Raw genomic sequence first — 18,591 nt, forward strand, 5'->3', positions numbered from 1 at the left:
TCTACTGATCCATTTCGAGAATGCAATGTGGGTATTATGACATCTCCCCCCTCCGGGGTCCCAGCAGGGAATAGGGGTAGGAAAGCGTAACGGGGATGACAAGAGGTGAGAGGACAGTGAAGGAAGGAAGAGAAAGAGTAAGGAAAAAACATAAAAAACAATAGCCTGGACTTACCTATTGCCAGGACCAAATGGGAAATATGTCTAGGCGTTTCCAGAGAACCAATACGGCCCCAGAACTGCCTCGACATAGACCAACTACGAATAGCACCCCCAGGGTGTCAGACTATCCCCAATTGGAGATAAAAAACTTTTGTAAATAAAAACATAAATAAAAAACCGAGATAGAGGGGGAGACCCTTTTGCCGTCTCCAGGTGACTTTCAGAACCTAAAAAGAAAAAGCACATTCAAGACTCCAAAAATCCCGCAAGTGCCAGAGCCGGACACCTATATACCGCTGAACCCGCCCCCACTCTCCCGTCCCGAAACTAATAATACATAGAAACAGAACCCGGCTTAAGAGTGGACCTAGCATAAAAATAAACCTAACAATAAAAGCAATTTTGGACATAGCGTGAACCAGGTCCCACTGCCCCATCCTGAACCCCCCCTGATAAAAGTCAGAACTTGATGCGAAAGGATAGGAGACAAAAATAACCCGAACACCAGGAAAACCGTTACCCGCCGCCCACCGCCCGTGAAGCCCAGGAAGCCCGTCTTGAAAAACAGTGGACCCCCCGGGTCCAAACCATTGGGGGGGGGGGGGGGGCAGCAAACAGAAACAAAGCAGCAATAATATACCGAGAACCGTTACCCGCCGCCCGCCGCCCTACTCCGATCCCGCTCCCCAGAAAAACTATGAATAATTGTATATTGCCCCCGACCCTCCTGGACCAGGCTCAAGAACCTAAAAATCGTATTACAAAATACAGTAAGCCATGTTACAAAGTGTCCCCGAGGAAGGGGGGGGGGGCAATCGATATATAACATATACATAGCGAGAAGAAGAGGGAAAAAAAAACAACATTACCCGCCTCCCCATTCTGATCCCAGTCCCCAGGAAAAACAGTGTTTAAATAACCGTAGCCCTCTGCACCGAGGGACCAGATACAATCCCCAGAATCATGAGAAGAAAAATGGTGGGCAGTCCCGAAAAAAGGTCCACCGGGAGAGGGGTTGCAACGAGTCAGGACATGGGAAACAGGGCGAGGCCCGGGAGCAAAAATAAGCCCTAACCCTCCCCATAATAAGCAAGCCCACCCGCGGGTCAAGGAGCCCGCTAACCCAAATGTGCCTCGCATATTTAGAGTTTTCATGACACATTTCAAAAAACATTTTTCTCATGTGTGCCAGAGTTTATGACTTTTGAGGGCTCTTCATCAGAAACCTAGTAGCTAACCGTCCTGCATTTAAAGGAACACTCTAAGTACCATAATCACTACAGCACCCTGTAGTCGTTATGGTGCCAGGATAGCCCCGGCACTGTCCCAGAGTGTGTAGTTAAAACATCAGAGAATGGGTTGACAACTTACCTGGGTCCCCCCGGGCACCTGTATGCACCTCCCCTGATGCCAGAAGCTTCTGCAAGGTGCTACCATTAGTTCCATTGAACTAAACCCTGCCATGCTAGCTAAACATTTCTTTTCATAATACCACGGTACCTGGGTTTCAGTGTTTTGGGAGTTTTATTTTTGAGGGGATAAGACTATTTTTTACATAAGTAGTAATGTAGTGACAGTTACTGAAAACATGATCCTCCTGTATGTGATTAAAGTTCAATTTAGAGATTGAGATATAATTATTTAAGGTAAATTACATCTGTTTGAAAGTGAAACCAGTTTGTTTTTCATGCAGGCTCTGTCAATCATAGCCAGGGGAGGTGTGGCTAGGGCTGCATAAACAGAAACAAAGTGATTTAATTCCTAAATGACAGTGAATTGAGCAGTGAAATTGCAGGGGAATGATCTATACACTAAAACCGCTTTATTTAGCTAAAGTAATTTAGGTGACTATAGTGTTCCTTTAATGTCCAAAATAATCATGTAACAATATATCCTTAGCATTACTAGTGTTGTAGTAATAGTAGCTTCAATCATTATTCAAACAAAAACACAAAGAACATTTTGATGTTTCTGGATTGACTCTTTATCAATCACAATATGAAATGTTTACATTTGCACTTCTATAAAATCCTACATTCATTCAATGAGTGGGACATTCCATTTTGATAAATCCTTAAGGACGAATAATGTTATTAATCTGTCATGCTGTGAGTGCACTAGGCACTGTAAGGGAATCCCTCTCTTGACGTAAGCAAGGGAATCTCTCTAACATGTCTATGGTTAGGGCTAGTGTTGGGGTTTACTAGTGTTTAGGTTAGGATTATTTGGTGTTTGTGGTTGGGGTTATGGTTACAGTTAGTTGTTGGTGTTAGTATTTAGGTTAGTTAGTATTCATGTTTAGAGAGAAGCATTGGGGTTATAATGCCATGCCTAATGGGTTAATGTCAACGTTGTCAACAAAGACCCATCTTCACTTTTCTCTTTTCTTTATTTAAACTGCAATCGGCAGGTAACTAATTTGTCCCTGTATCTTTGCATAAACTGCAAAGGTATGCATAGGATGTATTGTGCTCAGGTGATGTAGCGGAGTATGGGAAAGCATTGGATTGGCTGAGATTGTCAAGAGTGATGATCTAAACCCTGGAGGCGGGCCAGCCATCGCAAGAAAAGTGCAGTGACAGAGAAAAGGTAAGTAGAGTTACCTTTTATCTCCAATGTGAGGGGGATGGGAACCTAAATATGCAGTCCAACACTACAGTGTTAGGAATACATGTTTGGTATTCTAATACTATAGTGTTCATTTAAACTGAAATCCTAGACATGTGATGTACCCTGCAAATCAGACAAGTAAATGAATGTAGTTTTCATTATTTTATTTACCTACATCGATTATGTACACATAATTATTGCCAAAATAACTGTGTGGGAAAATATATGTTTCTTTGCATTGCTTTGTATTTTTTTTTTTTTACATAATAAATGAGAATTTATATATGTATAAATCCCATTGTACAGTGCTGCGGAATTTGTTGGCGCTTTATAAATAATAATAATAATAATAATAAGTATATATGACATCAAGTTAATGCCCTTTTTGTCCTTTAAAAACGGTATATAATGTGTATTGATGCAGTAAATGAGAAAGATGGAACTTGTGTCAAAATTGTTTGTGTCCTTCAGTACAAAAGAAACAAACGAACACTGTCCCTAAGGGGATAGAGGACCTTTTAAGCGGTTTTGTTTTGATGGAATTGTTGAGTCATTGGTACTTCGTGCTGATAGCACCTCGTTAGTGGAGACATAGATTCTGCTGTACAAAGTAACCGTGTGTAATGTACCTGTTCCTTGTGATACCTACTCAGTATTCTGGCAAATCCAAAGTCACACAGTTTAATGACGAAATGTTTGGTTATGAGAATATTCTCCGGCTTTACGTCCCGGTGGATACACTGTGGAAATAAGGAGACAGTCACTTTAATGCTAGAGTTCGATACTCTGGCCGAAGTGTTGCAACGGGACAATACATGTGTTGGCGAACCATCTAGTCTAAAACAGAAGCGCACGTTATTCACTTATGGGTTAAAAGAACATTACAGGCATCATAATAACTACAGCCTGCAGTGGTGGTTATGGTGCCAGAATAAACGTCCCTTGCTTTGAAACATGTTTCAATTGCAGCCCACGTTTCCTCAAATATAACTGATGATGAGCAGGGTGATATTCCATATAATCCAATTATTTACATTATATTTCAATATATTGATAGCAAAATTGAAGTCTGAAACACCAATACTTAAATTAAAATGATCTAAGACTGCATGTCTAGGACAGATTCATGATGAAACCCAACAGACTAATTTAGCTACCAATGCTAATTGGTTATAATTGGTCGTCTGTTTGGCTGCTAAACTGATTTAGGACTGAGATGAAAAGCAGTCAGTTGTGATAGCTACGGGGCAGGATGGAGCAATTGGATAAAGAATCTCGAAAATCTGGTTGCAGCAAATTGTGACTCGAATAACTACCAATCATCCTTTATTGATAAGAACATTCCTTAGTTTTTGAGAACCTTGGGGAAAGTGCTAAGGCAAGAGAAGGCTGACAGCTTTTAAACTAGTTTGGATCTTATCAGTAAAGCACAATTATTAGAATTTGATGCAAATATTTGTACTATTCACTTTTCACAAAGTTTGCACTTCAGAGTGTTACGTCTTATAGCGTTTTAATAAATTGCATGTAGGAATCCACAAATTGTGTCAAATGGTTTCGAAAATATGTGTAGTCACCCTGAAACCAAAGGAATCTTTTGTAAAGTGTCAACACTGACCAATCGAGTGTCCTATAATAGAGAACAACATTTTGCTGGTCCTCACAGTGGTCGGATTTAAAGTATGAAAGTATAGATTACAGTGGACACAGGGGTAGCAAAGAGGAGGTAGACAGGCTGGTTTCAAGGAGTAGAGAAAACAATAATTAAAGCCAAGGTCAGGGATTCCAGAAGTCTGAAACATAGCCAAGTCAAAACCAGATAAAACACACAAAAAGTCAAAACAAAATGCACTCTCTGGAAACGGAGACTACAACAGGGCTACCACAAGTTAAAATGCACTCTCTGGTAACGGATACCACTACAGGACACAGGAATAGCTAGTAAGACTTTAAATAACACCCAGTCCATTATGATCGGTCTGCGTAAAAAATGATGCAAAAATTTGTAAGACCAATGTCGCTGTGTCAGTGTATAGAAACATAGAATGTGACGGCAGATAAGAACCATTCGGCCCATCTAGTCTGCCCAATTTCTAAATAATTTCATTGGTCCCTGGATTTATCTTATAGTTAGGCTAGCCTTATGCCTATCCCACGCATACTTAAACTACTTCACTGTGTTAACCTCTACCACTTCAGCTGGAAGGCTATCCATGTATCCACTACCCTCTCAGTAAAGTAATACTTCCTGATATTATTTTTTAAACCTTTGCCCTTCTAATTTAAGTCCTCTTGTTGTGGTAGTTTTTCTTCTTTTAAATATAGTCTCCTCCTTTACTGTGTTGATTCCCTTTATGTATTTAAATGTTTCTATCATATCCCCCCTGTCTCGTCTTTCCTCCAAGCTATACATGTTAAGTTCCTTTAACCTTTCCTGGTAAGTTTTATCCTGCAATCCATGAACCAGTTTAGTAGCCCTTCTCTGAACTCTCTCTAAGGTATCAATATCCTACTGAAGATACGGTCTCCAGTACTGCGTACAATACTCCAAGTGAGGTCTCACCAGTGTTCTATCCAATGGCATGAGCACTTCCCTCTTTCTACTGCTAATACCTCTCCCTATACAACCAAGCCTTCTGCTAGCATTTTCTGCTGCTCTATTATATTGTCTGCCTACCTTTTAGCCATCTGAAATAATTACCCCTAAATCCCTTTCCTCAGATGTTGAGGTTAGGACTCTATCAAACATTTTGTACTCTGCCCTTGAGTTTTTACGTCCAAAATGCATTATCTTGCACTTATCCACATTAAATGCCAGTTGCCACGGGGGCGGGGCCTGACAGCCAAGATGGCCAGACGTGCATCCTGAAACCTCCAGCACCAGCAGACACGAATTCATCAATCCTGTCCAAACCACAGGTGCTGGCAATTCAAGGTGCTTGGAACAAGATGCAGTACCTTGCAGGGATCAAAGCGATACCAGACCGGCACCGATCCGCACTGGTAGAGCCTGAACCGGCCATGCGGCCTAAAACGGAGCGGAGCCTGCAGCATGGGGGAGGCAGCCGACCACCCGGCAAGGGACCCGCTTCCATACGAGACACACGCACAGCCCTGCTACCCCCCCTCTAAGGACCGGCGGGGGTTATCCCAGTCCTCGCTGGGGACGGTTACCCCAAACCAAGCAACAGAACCAGCAGACAGGCAACAATACAAGGGCCCAACCAAGATGGCGGCTCGGACGCAGCCCGTGAAGGGGAGAACCCGCACCAAGCCACCCATACACACTCTGGAGTTCTTTGACCGGCTTGGGGCAAGCCTCTGGTCAGCACTCCACACCAGGGGCCATACCTTTAAGCAGGCATTGAAGCACGCAGCGGCGTGGATACGCCCTACGACCCGCCACCAATTAAGCAGACACCCGCTAGCGGCTCCCCGACGGTGGCTACACCAAGCGCCCAAACGGCAGAAGAAATCAATACATCTCCCGGGTGCCAGCTCCCGCTCGAACATACACCAGAGGGGGACCACCCTTCTTGCCAGACCCATTTCTCGCCCAGTGTCATCTGCAACCCACGTAGCGGCGCAATACCGAATGGGCGACCATGCTGACCCCCGCTCCCGAGAGAATAAGGCTGCTAAGCTGGCCTCCCACACAAGCTGCTCACAAGCTCCAAGAGCCGAAGTCCAGCCAAGCTCGCACCTTCCCCTTCACAGCACAGCTGCACATCGGAGAATCGTCTCACCGACCAACGCACACCTAGAAGACACAGGGACGCCAGGCTCCCACACACTGGAGAGACCGAGCCAAATGCACCGACCAAAGCAGGGGGCACACACTCAGCCCCAACACGGCATCGGCTGATCCAACAGGGACTTGGACTCAATACCAGGCATGCCCCAAATGAACCCACACGACCCTCTGTTACAACGTTTGTTTTTATGTTTATTTTTTTTTATTTTTTTGTTGTTGCTCCAATTACTGCTCATTTTTATGTTACCAGAGGCCTGACTACCACTCAAACGCAGCCGAGTGTAACCCTGTTGACATCTCCCCTAGCACTCACTAAGCTATTGCTGCCTTGTATTAAGCTATGTCTTAGCCACAGTTACACTACCTACTTTATAGCACCATAGCTGCATAGATAACCAAACCTGTTTATGTCACAAGCTCAATACTAGTGCTATTAATTTTAACGCAACAGCTTATATTCTACATGCGCGCGACTTATTATAGTTTAAAATTATAACTCTTATATTGACATACTGCTTAGCCTTTCTAGCTGACATGTGAGCTTAGCCATTTACAAATATACAGTAACCTAAGGCAACGCAGTCAGAAATTGTTTATGTTCATTCTACTCATATTAAGCTTGTATATGTACATACCGTATATGCCCGAGTATAAGCCGAGTTTTTTAGCACATTTTTTGTGCTAAAAAAACCCAACTCGGCTTATACCCGAGTCAATAGTCTGTATTATGGCAATTTACATTGCCATAATACAGACTGGGGGCTGGCAGAGAGTTTACTTACCTGTCCTGCAGCTCCTGTCAGCTCCCTCCTCCTCCGCGCCGTCTGTTCAGCACCTCGGTCAGCTCCCAGTGTAAGTCTCGCGAGAGCCACGGCTCTCGCGAGACTTAGAGTGTAAGCTGACAGAAGAGCTGCATGGACGGCGCGGAGGAGGAGGGAGCTGACAGGAGCTGCAGGACAGGTAAGTAAACTCTCTGCCAGCCCCCCTCTCCCCCCCACTGAACTGCCAATGCTGGACCACCAGTGAAGGAGAGCCCCCCTCCCTGCCATGTATCAAGCATGGAGGGGGGACGAAATTTTTTTAATAATAATAATAAATAAAAAAAATAATTAAATAATAAATAATAATAATAATTAAATTAAATTAAAAAATAATAAAAAAAATTAAAATAATAAAAATTAAAATAATAAAAAAAAAACACCCACCCCCCACCAAGGCTCTGCAACACACACACACACACACACACACACACACACACACTGCACTCATACACTCACACTGATACACTCACACTGCACTCATACACTCGCTGCACTCATACACACACACACACTGCCAGGGGCGGGCTGGGCCGGGGGGCAGGGAGGCAATTGCCCCCCAGGCCGCCCGAAATTCTTTTAGGACCGGCCGCGGCGGGCCGGCCCTTTAAATGCTGCAGCCGCCGAGCGCTCTGTAAAGAGCGCTCAGACGGCTGCAGCTGCTTCTCCCCTCCCCTGTAGGTGGCCGAGCTGCACTCCAGTCCGCGGTCCCGGCCGGATTGATGGGAAGGTGCACACTGAGTGTGCACTTCCTGTCAGTCCGGCCGGGTACAGGAAACAGAAACTCCTGTTCCGCGCGGAACAGGAGTTTCTGTTTCCTGTACCCGGCCGGACTGACAGGAAGGTGCACACTGAGCACCTTCCTATCACTCCGGCCGGGACCGCGGACTGGAGTGCAGCTCGGCCACCTACAGGGGAAGGGGTAAGAAGAGTAAAAAGAGGGGGGGGGAGAGTAAAAAGAGGGGGGGGAGAGTAAAAAGAGGGGGGGGGGAGAGTAAAAAGAGGGGAGGGGGAGAGTAAAAAGAGGGGAGGGGGAGAGTAAAAAGAGGGGAGGGGGGGAGAGTAAAAAGAGGGGAGGGGGGAAGAGTAAAAAGAGGGGAGGGGGGAGAGTAAAAAGAGGGGAGGGGGGAGAGTAAGAAGAGGGGAGGGGGGGAGAGTAAGAAGACGGGAGGGGGGGAGAGTAAGAAGAGGGGAGGGGGGAGAGTAAGAAGAGGGAAGAGAGGGAGTAAGAAGAGGGAAGAGAGGGAGTAAGAAGAGGTGAGGGGGTATAATAAGAGGGGGAAGTAAGAAGGAGGGGAGATAAGAAAAAGAGGGGGGTAAGAAGAAGAAGGGGGGAGTAAGAACAAGAGTGGGGAGTAATTAGAAGAAGGGGGTAAGAAGAAGAGGGGGGAGTAAGAAGAAGAGGGGGGGTAAGAAGAACAAGGGGGGGAGTAAGAAGAACACAGGGAGGAGGGGGGGGTAAGAAGAACACAGGGGGGGTGAGAACATACAGAGGGAGGAGTGAGAAGAACACAGGGAGGGTGGAGGGGGGATGAGAAGAGCCCAGGGAGGGTGGGTGAGTGTGAGAAGAGACCGCTAGGGGAGGGTGGGGGAGAGGAGAGACCACTAAGGGGCAGGGGAGAGCTCTAAGGGACAGCTCTATAGGACAGGGGGCAAGACAGGGAGCTCTTTAACACTACGCGCACACACACACACACACACAATGCATCTCTATACATACACAGAAACAGAACATGCTTCCCTTACACACAGAGAAACACACAATGCATCCATTACACACACACACAATGCAACCCTTACACACAAAGACAATGCATCATTTGCACACATACACAGAAACATACAATGCAAACCTTTACACACACATGCAAACACACACACTGTTTTTCTTACATACACACAGAAACACAATGCATCTCTTACACTCAATGCACACACATACAGACACACACCTTGCATCCCTTATGCATACAAACACAGATTCACACAATGCATCCCTCACACACAACCAAAAACGCATAATACATCCCTCATACACAAATACACACTGCTTCCACTACACACAAACACACTGCATCACCTGCACAAACTGGTATCCCTATACACTACATACCATAAGTACACATATTAGATAACACATAACACATCCCCTACATACTCCACTCCCTGTGAGCGAGCTCATGGGTGGGTGGAACATATAAGTGGACTTATGAGTGGGCCTTATGGGCATACTCACCGTCAGGCACTGGGGCCCAGACCTTGAGCTGTGTAAGAGGCCCCCAAAAAATGGAGCTGCTTCCAATTCTCCCAGAACGTTGAATTTTGTGACCACAGTTGCAAACAGCCTCCAGAGGTCCTGTTCTACACCAGACCAGTGGAGCCAAACTGCAGCCCATCATCATCCTCATCTAATTGTAAGTAGGCAATCTAGTATATTATTAGTGGCACTAATCTATAATTTACCTCACATTAAAGGGACACTATAGCTTAATGAAGTGGTTGTGGTGTCTATAGCTGGTCCCTGCAGGCTTTTTAATGTAAACACACACTGTGTGCAGCACTGGTGTTAGTTCATATGGCAGATCATATGGGTGGGGCATTGTGATGTCACATGGGGGGGGGGGGGGGGCAAATTTATATTTTGTCTAGGGCGGCAAAAATCCTTGCACCGGCTCTGATCCTGGGCAGGTGCACCAGTCTACTGGTGACCCACAGGAGGGGAGTGCACTGATTGCACTGCACTCTCCTCCTGCCCAGACCCGTCTTGACCGCAGTGCAAGTGCCCTCTGCCCCTAATTTACAGTGGCTCACACTCACAACAAGCAGTGCCTGGAGCCCTTTGCAGAGACGGAAACAAAGAGGTTCTGCGGCAGCTGGCCGTCCTGCAAGCATTACATTAAACAGCTGTTCCCCATGCAGCCACAGGTGGCGTTGTGCTGGGAGACTGTGATTACTCTTCACTTCCTCCCAGCCTACAGAGCAGCGCATGTGCGAGAGAGGAGGAGGCATGATTTAATCTTGAATAAATCCTCTAAGCAAACCTTTATAAATTTGGGGGGATCAGCTCTGTTTCCACAGTTTATTGGTGTTTACTCTCATCTCTGTATTAATATTGAGGGATGTCTAAGTAGTAACATCAGTGTGTGTCAGCAGGGCCAGCCGTTGGGGTGGGCAAGCTGTGCGGTCACGCAGGGTGCCATGACAACAGAGGCGCCCGGCGGCCAACACAGCTCACAAGTTGGGTACACCAGCATATTTAATTTAAACGATTCGCTGGTGGTCCACTGGTGCGCACCAGCAGTAGGTGCAGTCAGATCATATCCTCTCCCTCGTGGTTCCAGCGCTCAGTTAGTGAGTCAGAGCACAGGCTCAGAGATTCTCAGCCTGTGCTCTGACAACATTGAAAGTCAGAGCCGTGAAGGAGCGGGTATGGCAAAGAGCTACTGATTAGCATAACATCAATATCCGTTATAAAACCAGAAAAAGGTGGGCATGGATGGTGAACTGATTTGGTGGCGCAATGGGCCACTTGACTGGTTTTGCCCCCCAGGCCTAAGGCTGCCAGCCCTCCCCTGCACACTGCATTCATACACTCACACTGCATTCTAGAGGCTGGATTAACCCTCTGTGAAATATAGCAGTTTCTCTGAAACTGCTATGTTTTCAGCAGCAGCAGGGTTAAAACTGGAGGGACCTGGCACCCAGACCACTTCACTGAGCTGAAGTGGTCTGGGTGCCTGTAGTGGGCCTTTAAGGTGTCCCTACATACTGTACAGTCAGAGAGGAGTAAAAATAATTAATTGGGTAATATTACAACAGTATGAAATTATTGGATGTAGTTTGAGATTTTTCTTGGGATTAGTGTACAAACTGTGCTATATACTCACATTGTGCCTGTGACAGAAGTTCACTGCTTGTAGAGTTTGCCAGATAATGCTTTTTACAAGATGTTCCGGAACCCTGCAAGGAAAGCAAAGATAGTTGAAGACTTACACCGCTTGAAAAAAAATCATTTTCAATTTTCTTACCATTAAGGACCAGGATTGTTCTTACATTTCTGCGGTATTTGTGTTTAGCTGTAATTTTCCTCTTACTCATTTACTGTACCCACACATATTATATACTGTTTTTTCTCGCCATTAAATGGTCTTTCTACAGATACCATTATTTTCATCATATCATATAATTTGCTATAAAGCAAATATAAAATATGATGATTTTTTTTTTTTTTAAATACACACTTCTTCTAACTTTGACCCCCAAAATCTGTTACACATCTACAACCGCAAAAAAAACACCCATGCTAAAAAGTTTCTACATTTTGTCCTGGATTCAGAAATACCCAAGGTTATCATGTTATTAGCTTTTTTGGAAAGTTATGGGGCTATAAGTACAAGTAGCACTTTGCTATTTCCAAACCATTTTTTTTTCTTCAAAATTAACGCAAGTGACATTGTAACACTGATATCTGTCAGGAATCCTTGAATAACCCACCACATATATATATATTTTTTAAAAGAAGACAACCTAAGGTATTAAACTTGGGGTATTTTGACTCTTTTCATGCAACCATTTTACCACCAATCTATGCCAAATTAAAAAAAAAATGTAAAATTAATTGGTGAAATTTTTTTTTTCTACACACATAGCAATTTAAGAATAAATGTACTGAGAACTTTAAGTAAGGGTTACTGCCAAAGAAGACCCCAATATGTGTTCAGCAACATCTCCTGAGTTCAGTGATACCGCCCATGTATTTTCACAGCTGGTCATCATGCACTCATGTTCCATTTGGGACATTTTTTAAGCCGGCCAATGTAATTTACCCCCATCAAACCATATATTTTTGAAAAGTAGACACCCTAGGGTTTTTCAAATGGCGTTGTGGCAGGCTTATGCAATGTCTGATCATGTAGTGTAACTAAACCCCCATTGTTTTTTGCCTAGATTGGGTGTTTTTAATAAAACTAACAAAATAGTTCAGCACTAAAATAACTTTAGAAGTGAGTGCGCTGGATTTTCATTTTTACTGTGGGTATTTCAAATGGTGGTATTTTAACACGTTCCATGCACTAATTCTACCACCAGTCTTTGTCAAACTTTTGGGTAGTCATTTTTTGTGCTATTTTTTTCTCACATTGTACTTTAGGCATGGATTCTCAGTTCATGTTATGCGTTACTGACAAAGAACACCCCAATATGTGTTCAGCAGCATCTCCTAAGTACAGTGACACAACCCATGTATAGGCGTGTCAGGTTCTCTGGGGGCTAAAAGACCTTATTTAGAGGGTGCGCATTCCAGTTTTCCAACTTGGAATTTTCACAGCTGGTCATCATGCACCCATGTCCTATTTGGGACATTTTTTAAGCCGGCCAATGTAATTTACTCCCACCTTAGCAACATCTCGTGAGTACAACAGTGCCCCAAATGTACAGGTTTTATTTGTTTTTGCAAACTTACAGGGGTCAAATGTAGGGCTTTCCCCTTTTCCATGTTTGCACAATGAAATTTGCCAGATTGGTTTGCTGGGCCTATGTTGCCTTTGAGACGATATGGCAGCCCAGGAATGAAAATGAACCACATCATAACATACCATTTGTAAAAGTCGATGATATTATCAGTATAATAATTTTACTTCTCTAAAACACTCATATTTGTGTAGAGTAATGTCTCACAAGTACAACAGTACCCCTCAAGTATAAGTTTTATGGTGGTTTGGAAAGTTACACGGTCAAACATAAGATTTGCCAATTTCTGTTTTTGTAAATTGCTTTTGCCAGATTGGCTATGTTGCCTTTGAGACAGTATGGGGGCCCAGAAATGAGAATTAACCCCACCAAGTCATACCATTTGAAAAAGTAGACAACCCAGGGTATTCAAAATGGGGTATTTCCAGTCTTTTGTAGTAGCCACTTAGTCACAAACGCTGACCAAAGTTAGCGTTTTTATTAGTTTTTTTTTATTTTTTTAAACAAAAACTGCACTTTTACTGGCGATATCTTCGTCGTGATAAGTTTTACTTTTTTTGTTTTTATTCTTTATTCTTTATTTTATTGTGCTTGTGGAAAAACAAATAGGCATGCAATGCCACAACAGCAATTGCTCGCCAGTCAATTCAACATTTATAAACATGTGTTAGGCATACATTAACGGTGCACATATTATAAGAAACAATGGGTTCAAGAGAAATGTCTGTGTCAGCTATAAAGTAATATAGGAATTGAGACATTTTGACACTGTGTATATATATATATATATATATATATATATATATGTACACACACACACACACACACACACATACAGTGTGCATATATATTCCCTGCAGGCACTGCACAAGCCGGCTATTACGGGAAGCCGGATCGGGCAGTGGGGGTCTCCTTTTTTTAAAAAGTTTATATTAAAAGGTTTAGCAATATTTAGCATTTTTATTTGATTATTTCAGATAAGACAAAGCCAGAGCAAACATTGGAAATACAGAGGATAAATCAAAATATTGTTTAATTTCTCCTCTCCTCTGTATGCTTTCTCTACACGGACTGCCAGGTGCAAAAGAGAGAAATGATAACAATGAATGGCAGGACGCTAAGATGGAGGCACTCATAAAGATACATTTGTTAAATATAGGTATAAGAAGACATAATATAAAAAAAACTGGGAAGGGCCAGTTCCTCTTTAGAGCCTTTAAGAGTTCAGCTAAAAAAATATTACTAGAGGTCAACTCCGTGAATATCCACAATGGTCAACTGAAAGTATGCCTTAAACTTACATTCAGCTTTTTTTCCCAGAAGACTCCAACAGTTGAAAGTGCCTGGTCGGTAGCAGAGCGAGCAACGTAACCAAGTAGACACATTAAACATACTAAGCTAAGCTCCATTACATGTGCTCAGTTTTATGCCTCTTCCACCTATGGGCCCTGAGATATTAGGAATCTACTCTAAATCTAAATGGAGGCAACTTGTGATGTGTTTTGTCTTTTCCTCACAGGATGGCATGGAGGACTTCCTTCTTCAAATTACAGCTTCAGTTTGACCTTTTCCAATCTCTCCCTCAAAACATAATTAGGAAACACCTACCGTACTCATGTCATTTAATACAGAAATGAAGGTTAGCAAAGAAGAACACACAGTGTTGGGTACTGGGTAGAGTCAAGATGGTACACGAGGATGTTAAGGGGACACACACACACACACTATCCTATAGCATGAGCCTTTTATCCTGTGACTTTTTGAGAGTAGAATGCACAATCATGTATATTTTTCAGTTTCATTGCTGTTTGCCAACTGCTGTTTTGCTTGTTTACTTGTATGTACCGTTTTTTTGATCACCCAAATTAAAGGAGTGTTGAAAAAAGTCCCTAAAGTTTCTTTGGATGTGGCAAAAAGGACAGGTAAATGAGCAGAGTGACTTAACAGGACATAGCAAATACCCCAGTTTGTAATCCCTAATCCTAGACTATGAGGGGTTTAGATTTATTCAAGTATGCCGCTACAGTTTGGATTTTTTGGTTTATACATTGCTTGTCCTATTAAAATATTAATACTATTTAATATTCACTCATCAGTAGTGATTTAGTCGACTAAAATACGACTAAAACTAAAATGGCTTTTTTGTCAAAAGATTATGACTAAAACGAAATTGAAATTGCTGCCAAAATTAACACTGATTGCAAGGTATTCAAAGTACTCACAATCCAAATATCACTAACCATTTTCTTGCCGGGAATGACAAAGTCAGAAAATTGTATTTTGAAACCACGATTTCGTTAGTAATCTCACAATATAAAGCTCGGCAGGGTGATATCATAATGTTAGCAGCAATGAAAAAACATTGGCACCTTCAAGGGGGTTTCTATTACATCAAAGAGTAAAGGTTACAAACAGCCAAGTGCATTCATGACGCTAATAGGCTGCAGGTGTTTAAATGAACCTATCATGTTCCATGTAGCATTGCAGTGGCTGTAATTCTTTAATGTACCTCTAAATCAGGGGGTAGGCAATGGTGGACTACAGCTCCCAGGTAGACATAGTCCATCACATTTGAAGTGCTGAAGGTTGCCAATCCCTGCTCTAAATGGACAGTTCAGTAATGGTACACATGTATTTGTTAGGTTATCATATATATACAGTGCTGATTTGTCCTTTAATTGGTATAATTGATTAACGAGTAATCATTAGTTAACGTTGCATGTACAAATCAAGCCAGTGGAGGTATTTGTGATGTTTGATTTGCTCATGCCCAAATTCTTGGGGAATTGGTTAATTGCTAGTAATAAAAAAAAAAAAGTTTTCTAGTCCTTTGAGTTGTTGAAATCAATAAATCTAACAATAGTTTTGTTAAAGTGTCACAAATTCCTCTTGATTGGTTGGCAATGGCCAAAATGTGACAGTTTATAGTGACATACAGGGCAAATTTCCCTGACCCAATAAAAGTAGAAGTAGTGTTGGAAATTAACAATGAGAGTTTGACAATTAAATGAACACTATAGCGTTAGGAAAACAAATGCGTATTCCTTATGCTATAGTCCTAGTCACCACTTAGGTGACCAGGTGCCCACTGCCGGGCTGAAGGGGGAGGAAGGGGGTTAAACACTCACCTTTCTCCAGCGCCGGGCTCCCTCGGCGCTGGGAACTCTCCTCCTCCTTCCGACGTCATCGGCTGAAAGCGCATGCACGGCAAGAGCCACGCACGCATTCAGCCAGTCCATAGGAAATGCATTCAGCCAGTCCTGTGAAAATCACAGTGAGGAGCGCGGAAGCGCCTCTAGCAGCTGTCAGTGAGACAGCTACTAGAGGCTGGATTAACCCATATGTAAACATAGCAGTTTCTCTGAAACTGCTATGTTTACAGCAGGCAGGGTTAATCCTAGACCTGGCACCCAGACCAATTCATTGAGCTGAAGTGGTCTGGGTGCCTTTAGCTCCCAGCACTGGTCAGCGCACCCCTGTCTGACATCACCGGAGGCCGCACCTAGATCAAATCAAAGGCTTCTCATAAAGAACCTTTGATTGGAAGATTTAACGGGCTCTGAGCGCACGTGCACGCTCTGAGCCTACAATGGGAGGGGGAAGGAAGGGCAGGACCAAAAAACTTTTTTATTTGCAAAGTGGATAGGGAGGCAGAGAGGGCTACAGTGTGTGAGGGAGGGGAGACAATAGCTTCAGCTTGCAGGTTCGGCAGCATGTAGTGCACGCAGACAACAGAATTTTTTTTATGCACAGAATTGACATTAGACAGCCCAGAAGAGCATTCTTGGGTGCCAATGACATGTGTGCTAGGGATGCATCTTGCCGCTGCACACAATTAACAATACAAATATTACGCTGAAACACTGCATATCCAGGTTCCAACCACCATGACCATGACCACTTCAAAAAGCAGAAGTGATCATGGTGGTTGGGGTAACCCTTTAAATACTGACTATGTGATTGTGTTTAACCCCTTAAGGACCAAACTTCTGGAATAAAATGGAATCATGACGTGTCACACACGTCATGTGTCCTTAAGGGGTTAATAAGGTTTTTTTGCAGTAAAATAGCAAATAAGAGATGCACAACACAGGTAAACAGATGCAGTTATAGTTTGCGTATATATCTTGAAAACACTGCAGCATTAACCCAATGGGCACTCATGAGAGAAACATATGAAAAGCATAAAATGTAGAACATCAGGATATATTCCCTGTCACCACAGAGTAGCACAAAAGGCATTACATGTATAGTTTTAATCACAATAGATTAGTGCAGAAGGTAATATGTGCCACCAGCTACTCTACATAGCGCTACAAAAGCATTAAACTCAGTACAGGAAAGAAAAATAGTTAACGCACCCTGAAAAAGACTGAATATGTGATTGTAGTGTCCCTACCAATTGAGAGGATTTTCGAATAAAATAAAAATAGATTTACCGTACTTATATTTTTCTTCAAGTAAATTTTCCACAGCTCTTACTTACATAGATCAATCCCTTTCGTATCCGCTATGCATTCTACCACAACATAAACAAACAAAAGCAAGGCCTGAAATGAATTCCTTTCTAGCTATAAACCCTGAAAACTACACACAGGAAGGCAGTAAATAGCCCTGAATTGATTCCAGTCTCATAAAGGCCAAGGCATTTATACCCCAAATACCACAGCCATCAATTAACCTTATACATTCTAAAGAGTCTGTCACTATAGCATTTTCTTAAACACACATTGTCTCCACTATCAAGAAACATATTTACTCCGGTGTCCTCGATCAGCATCATAATATGGATATTTGTGCTGAGAATGGATAAAGTTGGCACAGCAAGAGAAATCGCCCTTCCATGCGCGAGATTTCCGATTTCATAAACAGCTAAATGGACAGTAAAATGAATTTATGATAAGGATGTCTGCTTAAAAGGCTGCAAAGACAGTGAAATTCCACACACAAATTGTTACACAACTATATATTGACAAAAAATGGCGCAGCACAAGGTATATGGTAGGCCTGCTGTAGACCGTAGTCTATAACAAAAGGCTATAAACTCTCCCTACAGGCCTCATTACTGCACATTGTCTCGCTAGGTGCAGGACATGAGTTGTTTAGGGCAGTTGGGTAGCTAGAATGTAATCTCGGGGAGAAAGCACATAAAAATGGTGTCAACCCCAAGAGGAGGCTGTGCTGACTCTCTGTATAGCTTGAAACCTATGATTAAGCACCACTGAATGCAAAGTGCAAGGAAAGACAATCTCCTCCACTCCTCCTTCATTGAAACAAAATTTTATTTAAATGCAAAAATAAATCAATTCTAGTTTCTCTGAAGCAGCAGCTCTTGGCGAGACCCAGCACCAGCTATTAGCTATTGGTCACTGGTTTTGAGACTCCTTACCCAGAACCCCATGCATCTTAAAGCAAACCTTACATCTTAAAGCAAATTAAACATCAGTCATACAGTTTAAGGTTCTAGCCTGCCTCACAGGGGTTAATTCTGCCCTAGACTTTATTTGCTGTAATAGCTACCATGTAACATATAAAGGCTGCTGCATCTCTTGTGGACAATTTCAGTACAAAGACATTGCAACAGCTTCACAAGAATGTGTGCAGCCAAGAAAGAAAATATGAATCTTATTCATACAAGGAAGGCGGAGGAGGTATTCCGCATCTAATGTTGCAATTGTTCAATTAGTCCAGGGCAAAGCACTATACTTCATGAGAATTACCCGCTGAATAGTCTCTCCTTACAAGACCTCTGTTTGTTTTGGCGACGATGCCTTCATA

General features: G+C 42.9%; 1 protein-coding gene across 2 annotated transcripts in view; it reads right to left on the minus strand.

Moving 5' to 3' along the window:
• Positions 1 to 18,591, minus strand: part of CDKL1 (cyclin dependent kinase like 1) — a 43,672-nt gene that overhangs the window by 15,224 nt on the left and 9,857 nt on the right. For both annotated transcript variants that reach the window (XM_063440442.1, XM_063440441.1), the window contains exons 3-4: positions 11,232 to 11,304; positions 3,422 to 3,512 (exon numbers count right to left, since the gene is read on the minus strand). In XM_063440442.1, coding sequence (XP_063296512.1) covers positions 3,422 to 3,512; positions 11,232 to 11,304 — 164 coding nt within the window. The remainder of the gene's footprint in view (positions 1 to 3,421; positions 3,513 to 11,231; positions 11,305 to 18,591) is intronic.

This window comes from Pelobates fuscus, chromosome 13 (assembly GCF_036172605.1).
Source record: "Pelobates fuscus isolate aPelFus1 chromosome 13, aPelFus1.pri, whole genome shotgun sequence".
Lineage (NCBI taxonomy): Eukaryota > Metazoa > Chordata > Amphibia > Anura > Pelobatidae > Pelobates > Pelobates fuscus.